At 40.6% G+C, this 19,499-nt stretch overlaps 1 protein-coding gene across 2 annotated transcripts in view; it reads right to left on the reverse strand.

The window, feature by feature from the left end:
* The window catches only part of ZNF41 (zinc finger protein 41), a 59,844-nt gene that overhangs the window by 7,873 nt on the left and 32,472 nt on the right, over positions 1-19,499 (reverse strand). For both annotated transcript variants that reach the window (XM_029240870.1, XM_029240871.1), the window contains exons 3-4: positions 6,150-6,270; positions 5,805-5,900 (exon numbers count right to left, since the gene is read on the reverse strand). In XM_029240870.1, coding sequence (XP_029096703.1) covers positions 5,805-5,900; positions 6,150-6,270 — 217 coding nt within the window. The remainder of the gene's footprint in view (positions 1-5,804; positions 5,901-6,149; positions 6,271-19,499) is intronic.

Here is a 19,499-nt window from a genome sequence, read left to right on the forward strand (position 1 = left end):
TTCTTTAGAGTTCTCTTTACTTTTACTGGCTAATCCCTTGTTACCTCAATCCCACAATAGCTAATAATTCTTTTTTTCAAATTTATTTATTTATTTATTTATTTATTTTTGGCTGCGTTGGGTCTTCGTTGCTGCACATGGGCTTCCTCTAGTTGCAGCAAGTGGGGGCTACTCTTTGTTGCGATGCGTGGGCTTCTCATTGCAGTGGCACTAATAATTCTTTGTTAAACTTTCCATGTTCAAATTAGTATGTGGTTTCTCTCTCCTGATTAGGTCCCAAGTTATACAATAAGAAACAGGCTCTTTTTTTTTAGTGTAAGAATGGATCTTTTTAAAAATTCTTTTTCATTATGGTTTATCACAGGATATTGAATATAGTTTCCTGTGCTATACAGTTAGACCTTGTTGTTTATCCATTCTATATATAATAGTTTGCATCTGTTAATTCCAAACTCCCAGTCCACCCCTCCCCCACTTGGCAACCACAAGTATGTTCTCTATGTCTGTGAATCTGAGAAATAGGCTCTTAATTCTGGGAGCTTTCTAAAAACTTAGAGGTAAAAAAAGCCTTAGTTACCACACAGTCTAAAATCCTATGTTTTTCTGTGAGTTCCTGTGGGATGGAGGATGAGAAAAAAGAAAGAGCCATATATTCTGGAGTAATTAAAAGCCATTTCATGAAATAGTGAAATCTGATCACAAGGTGAAAATGTATCATCTAAATAGATAGAGCACAGAATAAAGAGTCAGATTAGGGGAGCACTATCAAATATGGCAGACATCAAGAAAACATTAAAAATGCACAGCAAATGAAACAATCAACAAAATGAAAAGGCAACCTATGGAATGGGAGAAGATATTTACAAGTCATACATCTGATAAGGAGTTAATATGCAAAATATATAAAGAACATATACAGCTCAATAGCAGAAAACAAACTGATTAAAAAATGGGCAGAAGAATTGAACAGACAGTTTTCCAAAGAAGACATACAAATGGCAAACAGGTACATGAAAATGTGCTTGATAGCAGTAACCCTCAGGGAAATGCAAGTCAAAACCACAACGAGATAACACCTCACACCTGTTAGAATGGCTTTCATCAAAAAGACAAGAGATAACAAATGCTGATGAGGGTGTGGAGAAAAGGGAACACTTGTGCACTGTTGGTGGGAGTGTAAATTGGTGCTGCTACTATGGAAAACAGTATGGAGTTTCCTCAAAAAATTCAAAAGAGACCTATTGTATGATCCAGCAATTCCACTTCTGGGTATATATCCGAAGGAATTGAAATCAGGATCTCTTAGAGATATCTGCACTCCCATGTTCATTGCAGCATTATTCACAATAGCAAGATATGAAAACAACCCAAGTGTCTGTCCACACTGAATGGATAAAAAGATGTGGTATATATATACAATGGAATATTATTCAGCCATGAGAAAGAAGGACATTGTGCCGTTTGCTACAACTTGTCTGAACGTTGAGGGCATCATGCTAAGTGAAATAAGTCAGAGAAAGACAAATACTGCATGGTATTATCACTTGTATGTGGAATCTAAGAAAGCCAAACTCAGAGAAGCAGAGAGTAGAGTGGTGGTTCCCAGGGACTGGAGGGTGGAGGGAATGGAGAGCTATTGGTCAAAGGGTACAAACTTCCAGTTATAAGATGAACAAGTTCTGGGAATCTAATGTGCAGCATGGTGACTATAGATAATGATACTGTGTCATATACTTGAATGTTGCCTAGAGAGTAGACCTTAAATGTTCTCACCACAAAAAAGAAATGGTAACTATGTGATGGGATGGAGGTGTTGGCTAATGCTATGGTGGTAATCAGTTTGCAATGTATAAATTATCAAATCATTTACATATTTGGATTGGAAGAGTTGATAATGTTAAGATTTTAATTCTCTCCAAACTGACTTATAGATTCAATGTAATCACAATCAAAATTCACTTTCATAGAAATTGAAAAATTGACTGTAAAATTCAAATGGATACACAAAGTACTTAGAAAAGCCAAAACAATTTGAAAGAGAAGAACAAAGTTGGAGGACTAATATGACATGATTTCAAATTTATTACATAGCTACACTTATCAAGACAGTGTGGGAATGGTGTAAAGATACATGAATAGATCGATGGAACAGAATGAAGCATCCAGAAAGAGACCCACATATATATCACAACTGATCTTCAATAAAGGTGCAAAGGCAATTCAGTTGAGAGGAGGATAGCTTTTTTAAAAAATAAATGATGCTGAAATGATTGGATAGCCATGTGCAAAAATGAACAAACACAAAACTCTGATCCATACTTTAAATCACATATAAAAATTAATGCAAAATGCATCACAGAACTAAATGTAAGACCTAATTTTGGGGGGGACCTTGGATTAGGTAAAGATTTCTTAGATACAACACCAAAAGCACAATCCGTAACATAAGAAAAAAGATAAATTAGACTTTGTCCAAATTTTAAGTGCCTCATGAAAGACACTGATAAGCAAATAAAAAAATTCATAAAACACATACCTGATAAATAACTTGTGTCCATAATATATAATGAACTTTCAAAACTCAACAATAAGAAAACAATCTTCCCTATAGAAAACTGGGCAAAAGATTTGTACAAACACTTCACCAAAGAAGATATATAGATGTCAAATATTAGATATTATGGAAATGCCAATTAAAACCGCAGTAAGATACAACTATCTTACTATTAGAATGGCTAAAAGTTTTAAAAATGGACAATTCCAAGTGCTGGTGAGAATGCAGATCAACTGGAACTCTCATACATAGCTGGTTAGAATTGAAAATTGTATAGCCACTTTGGAAGTTTGGCAGTTTCTAGTAAAGTTAAACATATACTTACCATACAGCCCAGCAATCTGACTCCTAGGTATTTACCCAAGTGAATGAAATCTTATCATCACACAAAATATGGAAACAAATATATAAACATAGCACCTTTATTCATAAACACCAAAACTGGAAACCATCCAAATATCCTTCAGCTGGTGAATGGATAAACTGTGATACATCCATACTATGGAATACTACTCAGAAATACAAAAGGAACAAACTATGGAAAACACAACAGTAGGAATGAGTTTTTTTTTTTTTTTTTTTTTTAGGAATGAGTTTTGAATGCTTTATGCTAAGTGAAAGAAGTCAGGCTCAAAAAGCTTCATACTGTATGATTCCATTTATATGACATTCTGGAAAAGGCAAAACTATAGAGACAGAAAAGACATCAGTATTTTCCAGGTCTGAAAGTGGTGGGAAGAAGTAACAATAAAGGGACCTGAGGTAATTTTTGTTCTATATCTTGATTGTGGTGGTGGTTACATGACTGTATGCATTTGTCAAAACTCATAGAATTATTATTATTATTTTGGCCACACCACGTGGCTTATGGGCTTTTTGTTTCCCATCCAGGGATCGAACCCAGGCCCCAGCAGTGAAAGCGCTGGGTCCTAACCACTGGACCACCAGGGAATTCCCCAAAACTCATAGAACTATTAACATAAATAAACCTCATAGAATCATAAAATATGTTAAAAATGGACTTGAGCATAGGTTATACAAAATATACAGATACACATTTGAATTCGAAATACATGGCCATGTTGTTTGCCTCTCTGAATGAAGAGTTTAATTGTCACATGCTAAGTCATGGGGAATAATTGTAGGTTTTTTCATAAAGCTAATGTCAAGATAAATAGAACATTTTAGGCAATGAAATTTATCGTTAGCTTTTGAAGTGAACTAATAAAAAGAATGGAATCAGCAAATACAATCAGTAATAGAAAAATTATAATCCAGGCATAAGAAAATATGGAGCTGGTTTTGGGTGATATTGCTGGGAACTAAGAAGATGAACTGAGAACTGAAAATTATATTCTCAGAAATGGAAAAGCAGTAGGAACTGTAGAGTGATTAACTTAAAAATGACAGAAAGATTTAAGAAACACTGACAAATGTAAGAAAAGTTGGAAGGTGAGAAGGGTTTCTGATACATGAGGTAATGATTCCAATTTCTGATGTAGTGAGGAGCAAGAGAAACATCTCAATGGAACTTTCTGGGTAGCTAAATGTAGTACTAAAGTACCAGGGAAGAACAGATTGGAGATGTCAAAAACAGAGTCATCAGAATTTCAGGATGGATGAATCCTTGCATGTATATGAAGAAAAGACTGGTGAACAGTAGACAGGGTCCGTAGGGCAACCTCATTTATGGGGATAATGAGGAGAAGGCTGGAAAAAGGGGCAAATAATAAATTGGATGCAAATCAGGATGAAACAGACAGGAAACAAATCAAAACTAGGGGAACATGAGCAAGGTCACTCATAGGAGAGAAACTCAAAGAGACCACAAATGGTCAATAATGAAATGCTCAAACTAGGTATTGGAGAAATGAGAAATAAAAAATGAGATATCACTTTATACCCATAGTTGGCCCAAAAATGAGAAACTCTGGTAATATTAATTGTTGGCAGAAACTCGAGGAAAGCAAGAACCCTGTGCCCTATTGCTGGGAGAGTAGATTAGTGCAGCCAATTCAAGAAGAATACGGTGGTGCTCAAATTCAGTATGAGAATATGCAATGGTCAGGCAAACCCTCTCTTCTATATACATCCCTGAGAAATTCTCACACTCTAAGAGAACATCTGTGTAGAAATTTATTGTAGAGTTGTTTGTCTTAAATGGGAGTTAACGAAAACCTAGGTTTCACCACTGGGTGTATGGTTCAATAAGATGTGGTGCTAGCACACTGCAATACTATGCAGCAATTTGAACGAATGAAGCCAGATGAGCACTGCAATATGGACAGACTTTAGGGGTGAGTGAAAAAAAAGGAACATAATTAAGAAATGTAGCACAGGGACTTCCCTGGTGGTCCAGTGGTAAAGAATCTGCCTTCCAATGCAGGGGATGCAGGTTCTATCCCTGGTCGGGGAACTAAGATCCCATATGCCCGTGGGGCAACTAAGCCCACGCACCACAACTACTGGGCCTGTGCGCCCTGGACCCCATGTGCCACAACTAGAGAGAGAAAACCCAAACGCCACAACTAGAGAGAAGCCCACGAGCCACAGCTAGAAAGAAGCATGAGCGCAGCAATGAAGAGACTGCAGGCCATAACCAAACATCCTGCATGCCTCAATGAAGATCCTGTGTGCTGCAACTAAGACCCGACACAGCCAAAAAAATAAGGAAAATAAATAAATTTTAAAAATGTATAAACAAAGAGTGTTTAAAAAAAAAGATATGTAGCACAATATAATTTATATATACTAAAAATACATACTTATAAACCAATACTTCAGGCTTTAAGAGAATATCATACAAATTCAAAGATCAAACACATTAGATCTGTTGCCTTTGGGAGGAGGCATAAGGGATGGATATGAGGAATTGGAATAAAAGGGAAGAAAATTTAAAATACCTAATGTACAAGAAAAGAACCTAAGATAAGGGGGTGGGAGTGAAGTAGGAAGAATAAAAAGTCCCTAGGTAAGATAGGGTAGTATGTATGTGATCCATGGTACAGAGATTAGAGACAGCTTTCTTGTCAAAAAGCCAAGCAAAGAAGACAATGGGTATCGGCAAGGGTCATACTTGGAGAAAGCATTCAGATATTGGAGGGGCTCTGCCAAGTCTCTCCAAGCAACCCCAAACGCTTCGAGCCTTCAAGATAAGATATCTTCAGAGCCTTTCAAAGGCATCAGCCTCTTCTAGAGAAACTGAGATCTATTTCCATGTCCCCCATCTGCCTAGGTCACACTCACTCACCTGAGCAGCTCTGGTGTGGGGTTTCCTCCTCCAACGTCCATGGCCCCTCTCCTTGCTCCAACTTGAAGATGACCTCTGGTTTGGGAACTTGGTACCCTGTTAACAGGACATGATACAGGATTGGGTCCAGCTAATTGGGTTTTGGGGCCTTTCAATGACACTTCCATTTGCTCTTCAGGAAAGTAATCCCATTTCACTGGGAGTAGAGTAATAATCACAGACGTGAAAAAGGACTGAAGAATCTCGGGCAAATCAAGGATGACACCATCACACACTTCATATGCCCCAGAGCATTCAGCAGCTGAGAATGGAAGCAGCCTCTCTGAGGCCCCTGGCTGTGCTTACCCACTGAGCGCAGGTGGCTATAGTTCTCCAGCGTCACATCCCGGTATAGGAGCCTCTGAGCAGGGTCCAAGTGCTGCCACTCCTCCCTGCTGAAGTCCACAGTCACATCCTTGAATGACACCTGTAACAACACAGTCCTGTTCAAGGTGACATGGTCAGCACTGGAGGATGGAGGGAAGAGGAATAGGAAGTTGTTTTTAATGACTTTTACCATAATGTATCATGTAGGGTTTTCACCCAGCACCCAGTTTTGCATTTTATTTTGTGAGAGAAAAACATATTGAAGTATCTTGACATTCACTGTGTATTAAATTCATTCATTTATTCATTCAGTTCCTCTTTTTTCAAAAATGAGGATTAAAATAGGCTCTCTTTAAGTCCTCGAGTTAACGTAGGAACTACATACAATACATTTACTGGTTGATTATGTGCCAGGCAATGGCAATATAGTATGACTAAAATATAAAACAACTTGGACAACCAACATAAGAAGATACAAAGGGGGCTAAAAGGCATTTGGAAGAAATGTACTGGGGGAAAGGCAAAACAATAAAGCCTTTAAAAGATAACATAGAAAAAACCATAGTAGAGATGAATATCTTCATCATCTTGGATTATGAAAATAATTCTCAAACAGGATGCAAAAAACATTAACCACAAAGAAAAAGATTGATGCCTGTCTCCAATGAAGAGACAGCATTTAAAAGACAGCATTATAAGAGAAAAAAAGAAAAGCCACCAAATAGAAGATATCTGCAACACATTACTGACAAAGGGCTCATATCTAGAGAATGTAAAGAACACTTACAAACCAATTTTTTTAAAAAAGAGAGAGATCACCAGTAGAAAAGTGGGCAAAAGGTCTGAACAGGCATTTTACAAAAGAGGAAATCCAAGGCATTAATAAACACAAAAAGGGCTTAACTTCCTTAGTAACCAGGGAATGCACATTCAAACCATAATGAGTTACCATTACACAGCCCCTAGAATGTCTTCAGTGAAAAACACTGGCAACATCAAGGATGTGGAGAAAAAGTTACCCTTGTACACTGTTGTTGAGAATGTAAATTGGTGCAGCCACTGTGGCAAACAGTTTCTCAAAACACTAAAAACAGAACTACCATATGATTCAGCAATTCCACCCCTGGGTATATATCCAGAGAAAACAAAAATGCTAATTTGAAAAGATACATGCACCCCAATGTTCAAAGCAGCACTATTTACAATAGCCAAGACATGGAAGCAACCTAAATGTCCATCAACAGATGAATGGATAAAGAAGATGTGGTATATATATACAATAGAATACTACTTAGCCATAAAAAGAATGGAATTCTGCCATTTGCAACAACATGGGTGGACTCATAGGGTATTATGCTAAGTGAAATAAGTCAGACGGAGAAAGCCAAATAGTATATGATATCATTTATATGTGGAATCTAAAAAATAAAACAAACTAGTGAATATAACAAAAAACAGGAACAGACTAACAGACATAGAGAACAAACTAGTGGTTACCAGTGGGGAGAGGAAAGGGGCGAGGGGCAAGGTAGGGGTAGGGGATTAAGAGGTACAAACTACTATGTATAAGCATACAAGGATAAGCAACAAGGATATATTGTACAGCACAGGGAATATAGCCAATATTTTATAATAACTATAAATGGAGTATAACCTTTAGAAACTGTGAATCACTATGTTGTACACCTGAAACGTATATAATATTATAAATCAACTATACCTCAATAAAAAAGTTTTTTGAAGAACGGCAATATGAAGTGTTGAAGAGAACATGGCGCAACGAAAACTCTCATATGTCTAATGGAGCTGTAAATTGGACGACCATATTGGAAAACCTTTTGGCTTTACCTGGTAATGTTGAAATATGCATACACAAGGACACAGTGATTCCATCCATGGAAATATGCTCAATTGGAATATGTGCTCATGTGCAACAAGAGGCATGTTCAAGAGTATTTACAGCAGCATTATTCAAAATGTGTGTAATATTTCATGATAAAAAAGTTTAAAATTAACAGTAGTTTTAAAAATCAGTGTTCAGCATAACAGTAACAGTATCTACTATCTGTGGAAAAATATGAAGGATATTTTCTTAGTTGCTTTTATTTGCATAATCTATAAGCATATACCACCCATCCACCCACCCACCCACCAACTAATCAAGACTGGTTTCTTGGTTAGGGAAATCTGTGGGACTGGGGGAAAGAACTATGTGAATGTATTACCTATTAAAAAATTAAGTTTAAAAGTTACCAATGGGCTCAAGATGGAACAGATACAATTCTCCCTATTTCTCCTGCTAAGTAGCTGGACATTATATATATAAAAAAAAAGATAAGAAGACTGTCAGTTGGAGAGAAGGAGGCTAGCTGCCTAGGGACCTTGGAACCTGAGGAGTGACACAGCAGTGATTTCCCTGAGTTTTCTTTTCACCCCATATATCTTGGACTGGGTGGTGGAGAAGCTGGCAACCCAGAATGCCAACTGGTGCAGATAAAAACAGTCCCAAGAAAGCCTGCTATCTCTAGCCAAAGTACCAGGAAAGGGCCAGTGTAACAAGAAAGAAAAATTTAGATAATTATTGCCCTACTCCAGCCAAGCATCACAGAAAAAAGCTGCAGCTCCCATCCCAATTCTCATCAGCAAAGGCTGAGTGGGGAGCCTAGGTTTTCATCCCTGCCTGGGGATAATGAGGCCCCTCCCACACAGTGTCAATTTAGGCTATGTGGGGATCTTGAACTTCTACCCCCAACACAGTAATGAGGTACATTTTTGTCTCCCCACCAGGGTGGTGTCAGAGGTGGTCTGGTGGGGAGCATGACATTCCACCTCCACCCAGGATCAACAAGGTGCTTGTCCCCTCTGGGGTGTCAAAGGAGGCTAATTAGGGACCTGAACTTCCACCTCCACCTGGCAGTAAGGAGATTCTCCTTTTTTAGCAGAACAGTGTTGGAGGGAGACTGCTAAACACAAGATTTAAATAATATCCAGAGTCTCAGAGTGCCCAAAATATCCAGGACATAACTGAAAATCAGGCATCATGTGAAGAAGCAAGAAAATCTTAACTGGAATGAGAAAAGACAATCAACTGATACTGACACTGAGATGACACAGATGTTAGAATTATCAAGGATTTTAAAGCAGCCATTATAAAAATGCTTCAGGGATTTCCCTGGTGGCACAGTGGTTAAGACTCCGCACTCCCAATGCAGGGGGCCTGGGTTTGATCCCTGGTCAGGGAACTAGATCTCACATGCATGCCACAACTAAGAGTTCACATGCCACAACTAAGGAGCCTGTGAGCTGCAACAAAGGAGCTCACCTGCTGCAACTAAGACCTGGAGCAACCAAACAAATAAATAAATATTTTTTAAAAAGCCTGGCTATGCATTAGAGTCATCCGGGGAACATTTTGTCCCTGTGCTAACAGTACTTTGTTATTATTTTTTAAAAAATGCTTCAATATACTTAAATGCAAAACCAGAAAGTCTCAGAAAAAAAGATATAAAGAAGAACAGAATGGAAATTTTAGAACTGAAAAATAGAATAACTAAAATTTTAATATCAGTGGAAGAGCTCAACAGCAGAATAGAGAGGACAGAGGAAAGAATTAGAGAACTTGATGACAGAACAATAGAAATGATCCAATCTGAACAACAGAAAGAAAATTGACTGGAAAAAAAATGAGCAGAGCCTCAGGGACCTCTGAGACTATAATAAAAGATCTGGCATTCATGTCATCAGAGTTCCAGAAAGAGAGGAGAAAGTGTGGGGCTGAAAAGTATTTGAAGAAATTATAGCTGAAAATTTCTCAAATTTGGCAAAAGATATCAACTTAGAGTTTCAAGAAGCTGAGCAAACCCCAAAAGGATAAACCAAAGAAATTATACGAAGACACATTATAGTCAAACTTCAGAAAACTAAAGACAAAGAAAAAATCTTGAAATCAGCAAGAGAGAAATGACACCTTACCTATAGGGGAAAAACAATTAAAGTGACAGCAGATTTCTCACCCAAAACCATGGTGGAGCGAAGGAAATGGCACATTTTTCAAGTGCTGAAAGAAAAGAACTGTCAACCCTGAATTCCATATCTGGCAAAATTATCCTTAAGAAATGAAGCAGCCATGGCCATTAAGTACATGAAAAGATGCTTAACATCATTAATTATCTGGGAAATGAAAATCAAAACTACAATGAGATACTACCTCACACTCACTAGGATGGCTAGAATCAAAAAGTCAGATAATAACAAGTGCTGATGAGGATTTGGAGAAATTGGAAACTTCATACAAACACTGCTGGTGGGAATGTAAACTGGTGCAGCTGCTTTAGAAAACAGTCTGGCAGTTCCTCAAATTATTAAACATAGAGTTATCATTTGACCTAGCAATTCCACTCCGAGATGTATATATATACTTGAGATAAATGAAAATATATATCTGCATAGAAACACGTACGCAAATGTTTACAGCAGCATTACTTATAATAGCCAAAAGGTGGAAACAACCCAAATGTACATCAGCTGACAAATGAATAAACAAAATGTGATACACCTGCACAATGGAATATTATTCAGCCACAAAAAGGAAGGAAATACTGATACATGTTACTACATGTACATGCTACACTTCTTCCCTATTTATTTGCCTACCTACATATATATCTGCTGACCTATTATGGACTGGTGACTTCCTACTTTATTCAGTGGGTTATAACATATTACTATCATTATTTCTTTTGCTACTCAAATTGTCCCAGGTTTAGCCAGAGGGAGCTCCTTAAAAACATTATGCTGAGTCAAAGAAGCCAGACAAAAAGATCACATGTTATGTGATTCCATTCATGTGAAATGTCCAGAAGAGTAAAGTCTATAGAGACAGAAAGCATATTAATGTTTGCTTAGGGTTGGAGGAGGCAGGGAGGTGAGGTGGGGCAGAGTGATGGCTTAGGGGTATGGGGTTTCTTTTTGAGGTGATGAAAATGTTCTAAAATTGATTATAGTGATGGTTGCACATATCCATAAACATACAAAAAACATTGAATTGGACACTTTATTTTTAAAATAAATTTATTTATTTATTTTTACATTTGGCTGTGTTGGGTCTTTGTTGGTGCACACGGGCTTTCTCTTGTTGTGGAGCATGGGCTCTAGGCACATGGGCTTCAGTAGTTGTGGCACACGGGCTCAGTAGTTGTGGCTCATGGGCTCTAGAGCGCAGGCTCAGTGGTTGTGGCACATGTTGCTCTGCGGCATGTGGGATCTTCCTGGACCAGGGCTTGAACCCATGTCCCCTGCATTGGCAGGCAGATTTTTAACCACTGCGCCACCAGGGAAGTCTCTGAATTGGACACTTTAAATGGGTAAACTATGGTATGTGAATTATATCTAAATAAAGCTGTTACTAAGAAAGAAGAAATGAAGGGGAAATCAAGATATTCTCAGAAGAAGGAGAACTAAGAAAATCTGTTGTCAGCAGACCTACCCTAAAAGAATGGCTTAAAGGAAGTTCTCTAAACAGAAAGGAGATGGTAAAAGAAGTCTTTGAACATCAGGAAAGAAGAAAAATGGAAAGAGAAAAAATATGATTAAATACAATAGACTTTCCTTTTCCTCTTGAGTTTTCTAAATTATATTTGAAGGTCAAAGTAAAAAGTATAACATTTTTATGATGTGGATCTCCATGTATGTAGAGGAAATATTTAAGACAATTGTAACTGGTGAGGGTAAAGGGACTTAAAGGGAGCTAAGTTTTCTACACTTCACTCTAACTGGTAAAACGTCAACACCAGTAGAGACCTATGTGGTGATGGAATAGTTCTGTATCTGGATTATTGTACAGGAATCTACACATGTGTAAAATGGCAGAGAACAACACGCACACCACAGAAATGTCAATTTCCTATTTGTGATAATTGTACTCTAGTGACACAGGATGTAATCATTAGGGGAAACTGGGTAAAGAGTTACATGAGACCTCTCTGTACCATCTTTGCAACTTCCTATAAATTTATAATTATTTCCAAATAAAAAGTTTTAACAAACTACTAAATTATCCTCAGAAAGATTGGAGTAGGGGACACAGCAAAAAAGATCAAGATGCTATTAAAAAGGAGCACTCACAGGAGTTCCCTGGTGGTCTAGTGGTTAGGATTCGGCACTTTCACTGCTGTGGCCAGGGTTCAATCCCTGGTCGGGGAACTGAGACCCAGCAAGCCGTGCAGCACAGCCAAGAAAAAAGATAAAAAAGGGGGGGAATTCACTTCTTTCCTCTCTATCTGCCTACCTATGTATTATAGGGTCTGGTCACTTCCTACTTTATTCAGTAGATGATAATCTATTACTATTATGATTTCTTTTGCTACTCATATTGTCCCAGATTTGACCAGAGGGAGCTCCTTCAAAGTGGCTCCTGTGTCATTTTGACATGTTCCCATCTTTTGAGTGCTTCATTACTTCCCAGCACAATGAGTTCTTCCAGAATCATTTTGTACTTTCTCTGTTCCAACCATGGAGTCAGTCATATCTCCAAGAAGCTCTAGTTCCTATTAGTGACAAATGGTAACTTAAGGTGTGCTTATTGTGCCTGGCATATAATTGTCATTTCAGCAGTCAGAGAAAGGAATGTTTTTCCTTATAGGAGAATGCCAACTAATCAATATAGAAGAAATGATGGAATTAGAAAAACACCATTAGGGAAATAGCACCGTAATTAATTGTTACAGGCAAGAATCATTGCTAGATGCTACAATCAGCGGACAAAAGCATGAGAAATAGTCTCAATGTATACATAGTCTCAATGTATCTCCCCACAAGCTAGTTGTTAATTACAAAGAGAAATATAGTAACTTTACAGTACCTGACAGATGCCAGGTGATCAAAGTTAACATTATCAATAAAGGACAAATTGGTATTGAATTCTTGCCAATGTGAGGCACTGAGAAGAACACAGCATCATTTCTGTGATATTTGACAAAAATGAAAAACCTGAATCTAATTATGAGGAAGCAGGAAAAAAAACCCAAATTGAGGGACATTCTTCCAAATGGTGTCATGAAAGTCAAGGAAAGGCTAAGGAACTGTTTCAGATTAAAGGGTAAAGGGACATGACAACTAAACATAATACGTGAGCCTGGATTGGATCTTGGATCAGGGGGAAATACTATAAAGGATGTTATTGTGACAACTGGGAAAATTATTTACAAATTGTATGTTAGTGAAACCGAGCAGGACCCTGTGGGGCTCCTGGGCATGGAAGCCTTTCTGTCCCCTGTCCTTTTTTTTTTTTTTTTTCAAGATTTTGGTCTTTATTTATTTATTTGTTTGGCTATGCTGCATGGCTTGTGGGATCTCAGTTCCCCGACCAGGGATTGAACCTGGGCCCTGGCAGTGAAAGCCTAGAATCCTAACCACTGGACCACCAGGGAACTCCCTGTCCCACATCTCTTGTTTGTAGGGAATAGATTCCAGCCTCCATGACCTTCCCTGACTTCCAAAGGGCAGATTTGAACAGTTGCTAATCAGTTAAGGGAGGGGATGCAGAGACAAAGGAGAAGCAGCCAAGAAACAATAGTGCAGCCTTGGGGCAGGGTCCTGGTTCCTCCTCAAGGGATACACATAATATCTTTGAGCTCTTTGCAGAACTAAAACCCCCAACAAATGGAAGGTGTTAGCATTCTTCATTCCAGAGAAGACCACATGAGGCCAGATTAAAGGAACCAGAGAAGCTCATCAAGAGACTACCTGAGACCAGATTAAAGGAGTGCAGGCCCTGCACACACTCTAATCCTTACCAGCAAGCCTGCTCTTGAACCATTGCTATAAAACTCCTCAGCCAATCCTCCCAGGTTGGGACACACAGTTTTTCGGGGCAGGAGCCTACTGTGTCCCCATTTGTCTGGCAAAGCAATAAAGCCACTCTTCTCTACTTCACCCAAAACTCTGTCTCTGAGATTCGATTTGGCACTGGTGCACAGAGGCCGAGTTTTTCACCTCATTAGGTAATTAGATAATACTCATCAAATATCAGATAGTACTAGATCTATGTGCAATTTCTTGATTTTGATAACTGTACTGTGATTATGTAAGAGAATGTCCTTGTTCTTAAGAGATACACATTAAGTATTTAAGGGTAAAGGGGAATTATGTCTGCAAATTACTCTCAAGTGGTTCAGAAAATAAAGTTTTAAATATTTCTGTGTGTATACACTACATACATACATACATATATACATAAATTGAGAAGAGAAAGCAAATGTGGCAAAATGTTAACAATTAGTGGTTCTGGGTGAAGGGCAAAAGAATCAAACGTTTCAAAAGAATTAATGCTTTAAAACTCTTAGTAGAAAATATAGGTAAATATTTGTTTAGGCCTTGGGGTAGGTGAGGATTTCCTAAACAACACAAAAAATGCCCTAAGTATCAAAGACAAGATCTAGTGATTCAACTGTGAGGAAATGAGGAACCTTTATTCATTGAAAGACCTTTGTTCTTTGGGGGCCCTTATTAGTGAGTGTTCAGGGGCACAGAGCAGGCATGGAACTCACAGTATCTGCTCCACCACCAGCAGCTCCGGGGGCAGATCCACAAGCACTGGGTGGTGCCCAGCACTTCTCCATCCACTAGCTCTCCGAGCACAGCCCCAAGGGTTGCTGAGAGCAGGACCTCCACCTGAGCCTCTAGCAGCATGTCTGACCTACTCCCCTTCACTGCACAAGGGCACTAACCCAGGGAAAGCCCTGGGGTCAGGCTTGAGGGAAGCTCTCATTCTGCCTGCCCATCCTCCTGATCCTTGCTCTCTTGCCAGTGACCCCAGGACAGACTGGCAGGTGTGTAGGTGACACAGGGGAGGAGCCTCAGGTGGCGGGGAGGAGTGGCTGTTTGCCAACCAGTATGGGAAAATTAAAATATTCTATCATTTGGCACTGGTAAACATTTTTTAAAAACTTTGTTTTACCATTTTTAAAAATTGAAGCAGGCTTCCCTGGGGGCGCAGTGGTTAAGAATCTTCCTGCCAAGGCAGGGGACATGGGTTCGAGCCCTGACCTGGGGAGATCCCACATGCCACAGAGCAACTAAGCCCATGCACCACAACTACTGAGCCTGTGCTCTTGAGCCTGTGAGCCACAACTACTGAGCCCACGTGCCGAGAGCCCGTGCACCACAACGAAGAGTAGCCCCCACTTGCCACAGCTAGAGAAAGCCTGCGCACAGCAATGAAGACCCAACACAGCCAAAAACAAATTAATTAATTAATTAAAAAATAAAATAAAACTTGAAGCATAGTTAGTTTACAATGTTGTGTTAGTTTCAGATGTACAGCAAAGTGATTCAGATATATATATATATATATATATATATATATATATATATATATACTTTTTCAGACATTGTTAAATATTTTAACAACTCTGACAGCCCAAGCTGGTGGACAAAAGACCACACTCATCTGTCTCTCCCTCCCTGGGAGTCACACAGGGAAAGGGTAAAAAGACCATGCCAGGCACAGATGCCCCTCTGATCCCTTTCACTTTGGACTCCACCCTGGCTGGGTAGGCTTATGTGATGTGATGGAGAGGGATTTTGGAGCTAGTGACTTGGATACAAAGTTGCTAATATAGAACCACCCAGATTCTAGCCTCAGCAGCCACATACAAAAAGGCTCGGTTTTATGGCCCATTTCTACCATGGAGGATGGCCTGTGTCTCTGCCACCACCAGGACACTTACAAGGACTCCCTCATCCTAGGTGAGGATCCCCACTCCAGCTCTTGACAGCTTGCCAGTGAACCACACAGCAATGTCTCAGTCCCAAAACATTCTGCACTCTCACCCCAAGGGAATGCTGTGCTGCCAGGATTGGCCACTCACTGCCCATTCTGTCCCTGGCCATCTGCTCTGTCCCACCCTGCAGCCGGCTTGGGGCTCAGTCCCCAAGGGCTGCTCTCACTCCTGCCCCAGCACACTTCTCCATCACCTCCTGTGATAAAACCCTGCCCTTCTAAACCCTATCCCAGCCTAGCAGGAGGGCTCCTAGGGCACTTACTAGGCTGCCTGAAAGTATGCAGTGTAGCTCACTGTGCCCTCGCCTGGGGCTGGGGGTGCCCTAGTCTTTCCTGCTCCCATGCTCCTCCCTCTGGCTTTCCCTGCTTACCCTACCCACTCCTGTCCCCTAACTTCTCCCTGCTCCCTCTCCTGATTCTTGTTCCCTCTGCATGGTCCCCATCTGACTCTTCCTTCATCCCTCTGTTTACTGTTCCTTCTAAATGTTTCTTGTTATTTCTGACTGTCCCCTGGTCTGTTTCCTGATGCCTCTGTTTATTGCTTCCTCTGATTGTCCCTTGTTCCATTGTTCCATGCCTCCTGTTTCTTCTTCCCTCTGACTGATCCCTGATGCCTCTGACTGTCCTGTGTTCCCTTTGACAGCTATTCCTCTAGCTGATCCTTAGTCTGTGGCACCATTCTGGTTGCACCCTAGTCCATCTGGCTGCTCCCTGGTCCTGATGAACCTTTCTCATTCCTTCTAGTTGACACAGACTGACTGCCCTTTGACTCCTCTGACTTCTTTGTAGACCCAATTCTTCCCTGCTCCTTGGGCAGTCCTGGAATGCATTTCTAATATGCTCTCATCTGGTGCTCTGCATCTGGTCCATGGACCACTGTATGTGAAGTGCTGGTCTACCTGGCTCCTAGCCTAGGCTCTTGATCATCAACATATACTACTTCTGTGTGCTTTGTGCCACAGCTGGGTTCTGTACTTTCACCTTCTGCATCACTTGCATTACATCTGACTTTTGACTGGCTCCTTTGGCTGTTTCTTGGGCAGGGTGACCAACTGTCCCAGTTTGCCTAGGACTTTCCCTGTTGTAGCAGTGAAGTTCCACATCCCATGAAGCCCCTATTGCCCTATCTCAGGGAGCTCTGGATGCTCCCCAGACTCTCTCTGGCTTCTGCAACTGTCCCTTAACCCCAGTGCCCACTACATGGGGCCTCTGGCTTCGGGAATGGATACTATGCCTTCCAGCTGTTCTCTAGTCCCTCTAGTTGTTCCCAGGTCAGACAGGCTGCTATCCAAACCAGATATATCTTTGATGTCCACTTTGCTGTTCCCTCTGGCTACTCCCCAACCTCTACAACTGTTCCTTGTTGCCTCTGGTGCCCTTGGCTACTCCTCATCCTCAGAGGTCCTTCTGCCTCTCCAACTGTCCCATGGGTCTGTCCCTTTCCTGCCCCTCCAACCTGTTCTACAGCCTCAGCAGCTGGTCCCTAGCTTCCTCTGGCTGCTGCATTTCCCAGGCTCATCTTTCCCATTTCCCATTTCTGTTCCCCAGTATCTCTGCCTTTCCCCATCCTCTCAGATTCTCCTCTGACCCCTGGTACCTCTTGAAGTGGCTTGTCTGGCAGGCTCTTACCCAGTACACCAAACCTTTTTGCTTTTTCCTTTTAGCTGATTCTTCTGTTTCCTTGTCCCTGTGGATGGTCCCTGTTCCCTCTGGTTGATATCTGGTTCCTCTATTTCCTGGTCCCTCCTCCCATTTTGAGATCCTTCTAATTGTTCTCATATCCTCTGGCTCTTCCTTTCTCCCCACTATTAACACTTCTCCAGCCCCAACTACTGTTTCTTGGTCTCTCTGCTGCTCCTGGCCTCTGGCTCTTGTTTCCCATTTCCTCTGTTTGTTCCACTGATTTCCCACCTGTCCCCTGGGCCCCTTGGCTATCCTCTATTTCCAATAAGTGCAACATGGTCCCTCCAGCTGTTCCCTGTGGCTATTCCTCATCCCTCTTTCTCTTACTGACACTTCTGCCTGTTTTCCAGCTTCAGCCACTATTTCTTAGCCCAACTGGCTGTTCCTCACCCCTGGGGACATTTTTATTGGTTCCTTGGTATCTCTTCCCATTCCCTGCTCTCTGACATCTAATGAAAAAACTAAGAACCTAACAGATAAATACGTGAATAAATAATATTTACTAGGGCTTGGTCATTTCCATCTCTTCTTGCAAATGGGCAGAGGTCTATGGTTGGGAAGGAAGACATGAATGGAGAAATGTGCCTTGCAGAGATCAGAATCATTCGTCTAGAAATTTCCATACATTGGCTGGGCAAGAGGCCATGTGCAGAAGGACTTGGGAGGACCACATTGTTGTGGCCCCAACCTGTGGGTCTGTGACTGGTATGATGGAGAAGAGCCTGGACAAGGACAATTTTCCAAGAGTGGAAGTGCCCTACTGTTAGGCAGCAATTCATTTACCATTCAATGTCCCTATACCTTTGACTCAAAATATAATTTCAGTGACTTGGGCAAAAAGATTTAAGTGTAAGAATTTCACCATAGCAGTTTTCATCACAACAGACAACCTAGAACACCCTAAATTCACATATAGTGGATTGGTTAAATTAAATATAGTTTATCCATAGGATATAGTTTATCCTATGCATCACGTGTGTGTGAAGAAAAATATTTACTGCCTAGAAAATTATATTAAACTGCCAAGTTAAAAAGGAAACAACCAAATACTATGACTTCATTTTTAAACTTGAGCTATATAATGTATATGTGTGTGGTATGTATGTACACTCACAGCCCCACATGTATACCCACATACATGTACATACAAAGGAAAAAAAAACTGTAAGGAACTATAGCTAAATGTTAACAATGATTAACTTTGGCTAATGCTGGAATTATAAGTAATGTTTTATTCTCTTGTATTTGCTTACCTGTATTTTCTAACATTATATTGTGAAATAATGAAATAGTAAACATCAAAATAATTTTTTAAAGTTTAATATTATCCTAATGACCACATGACCCTGAGCCCCTGTGACAAGGAGCCTGTCCCCAGAGGTGACAGCATCCACAGGACAGTCGGAAAGAGGGAGCTGTGGGGCAAGGTCTGGCTCCCTCATCATCTTGCTCTGTTTACAGAATCTCAAGGGGAACTTTTAGTGGGAAACTTGGTCTTGGCTATTGTGTGGTGAGGGTGGAAGACATGGTCAGGAGACAAGGTTCCAGTCCACTGCTGTCACTCACAATCCCAGAGGCCTGGGCAAGTCATGTACCTTCTCAGGCCACTTTACTCATCTTTGAGAGGAGGAGGAAGCAGAGGGGCCCTAGAGACTGTGGTCACCCTACTACCCTGCCATTCTCTAAGTTCCAAAGAAAGGGGATTTTTCTGCCCTAGATCAGGATAGAGGAGAAATCAGCAAATCCCCAAGGATCAGGGGAAAGCAGGCTCTGGTAGGGATCAGCTGAGTGTGTGCACAGAGCCAGTGAGGACTGAAGGGCCTGTGCTGGGCGTCAGGGGGTAGCGTCTCCCTGGCTGGGGCCGG

Source organism: Monodon monoceros, unplaced genomic scaffold (assembly GCF_005190385.1).
Source record: "Monodon monoceros isolate NGI ecotype Baffin Bay Population unplaced genomic scaffold, NGI_Narwhal_1 Super_Scaffold_22, whole genome shotgun sequence".
NCBI classification, from domain to species: domain Eukaryota; kingdom Metazoa; phylum Chordata; class Mammalia; order Artiodactyla; family Monodontidae; genus Monodon; species Monodon monoceros.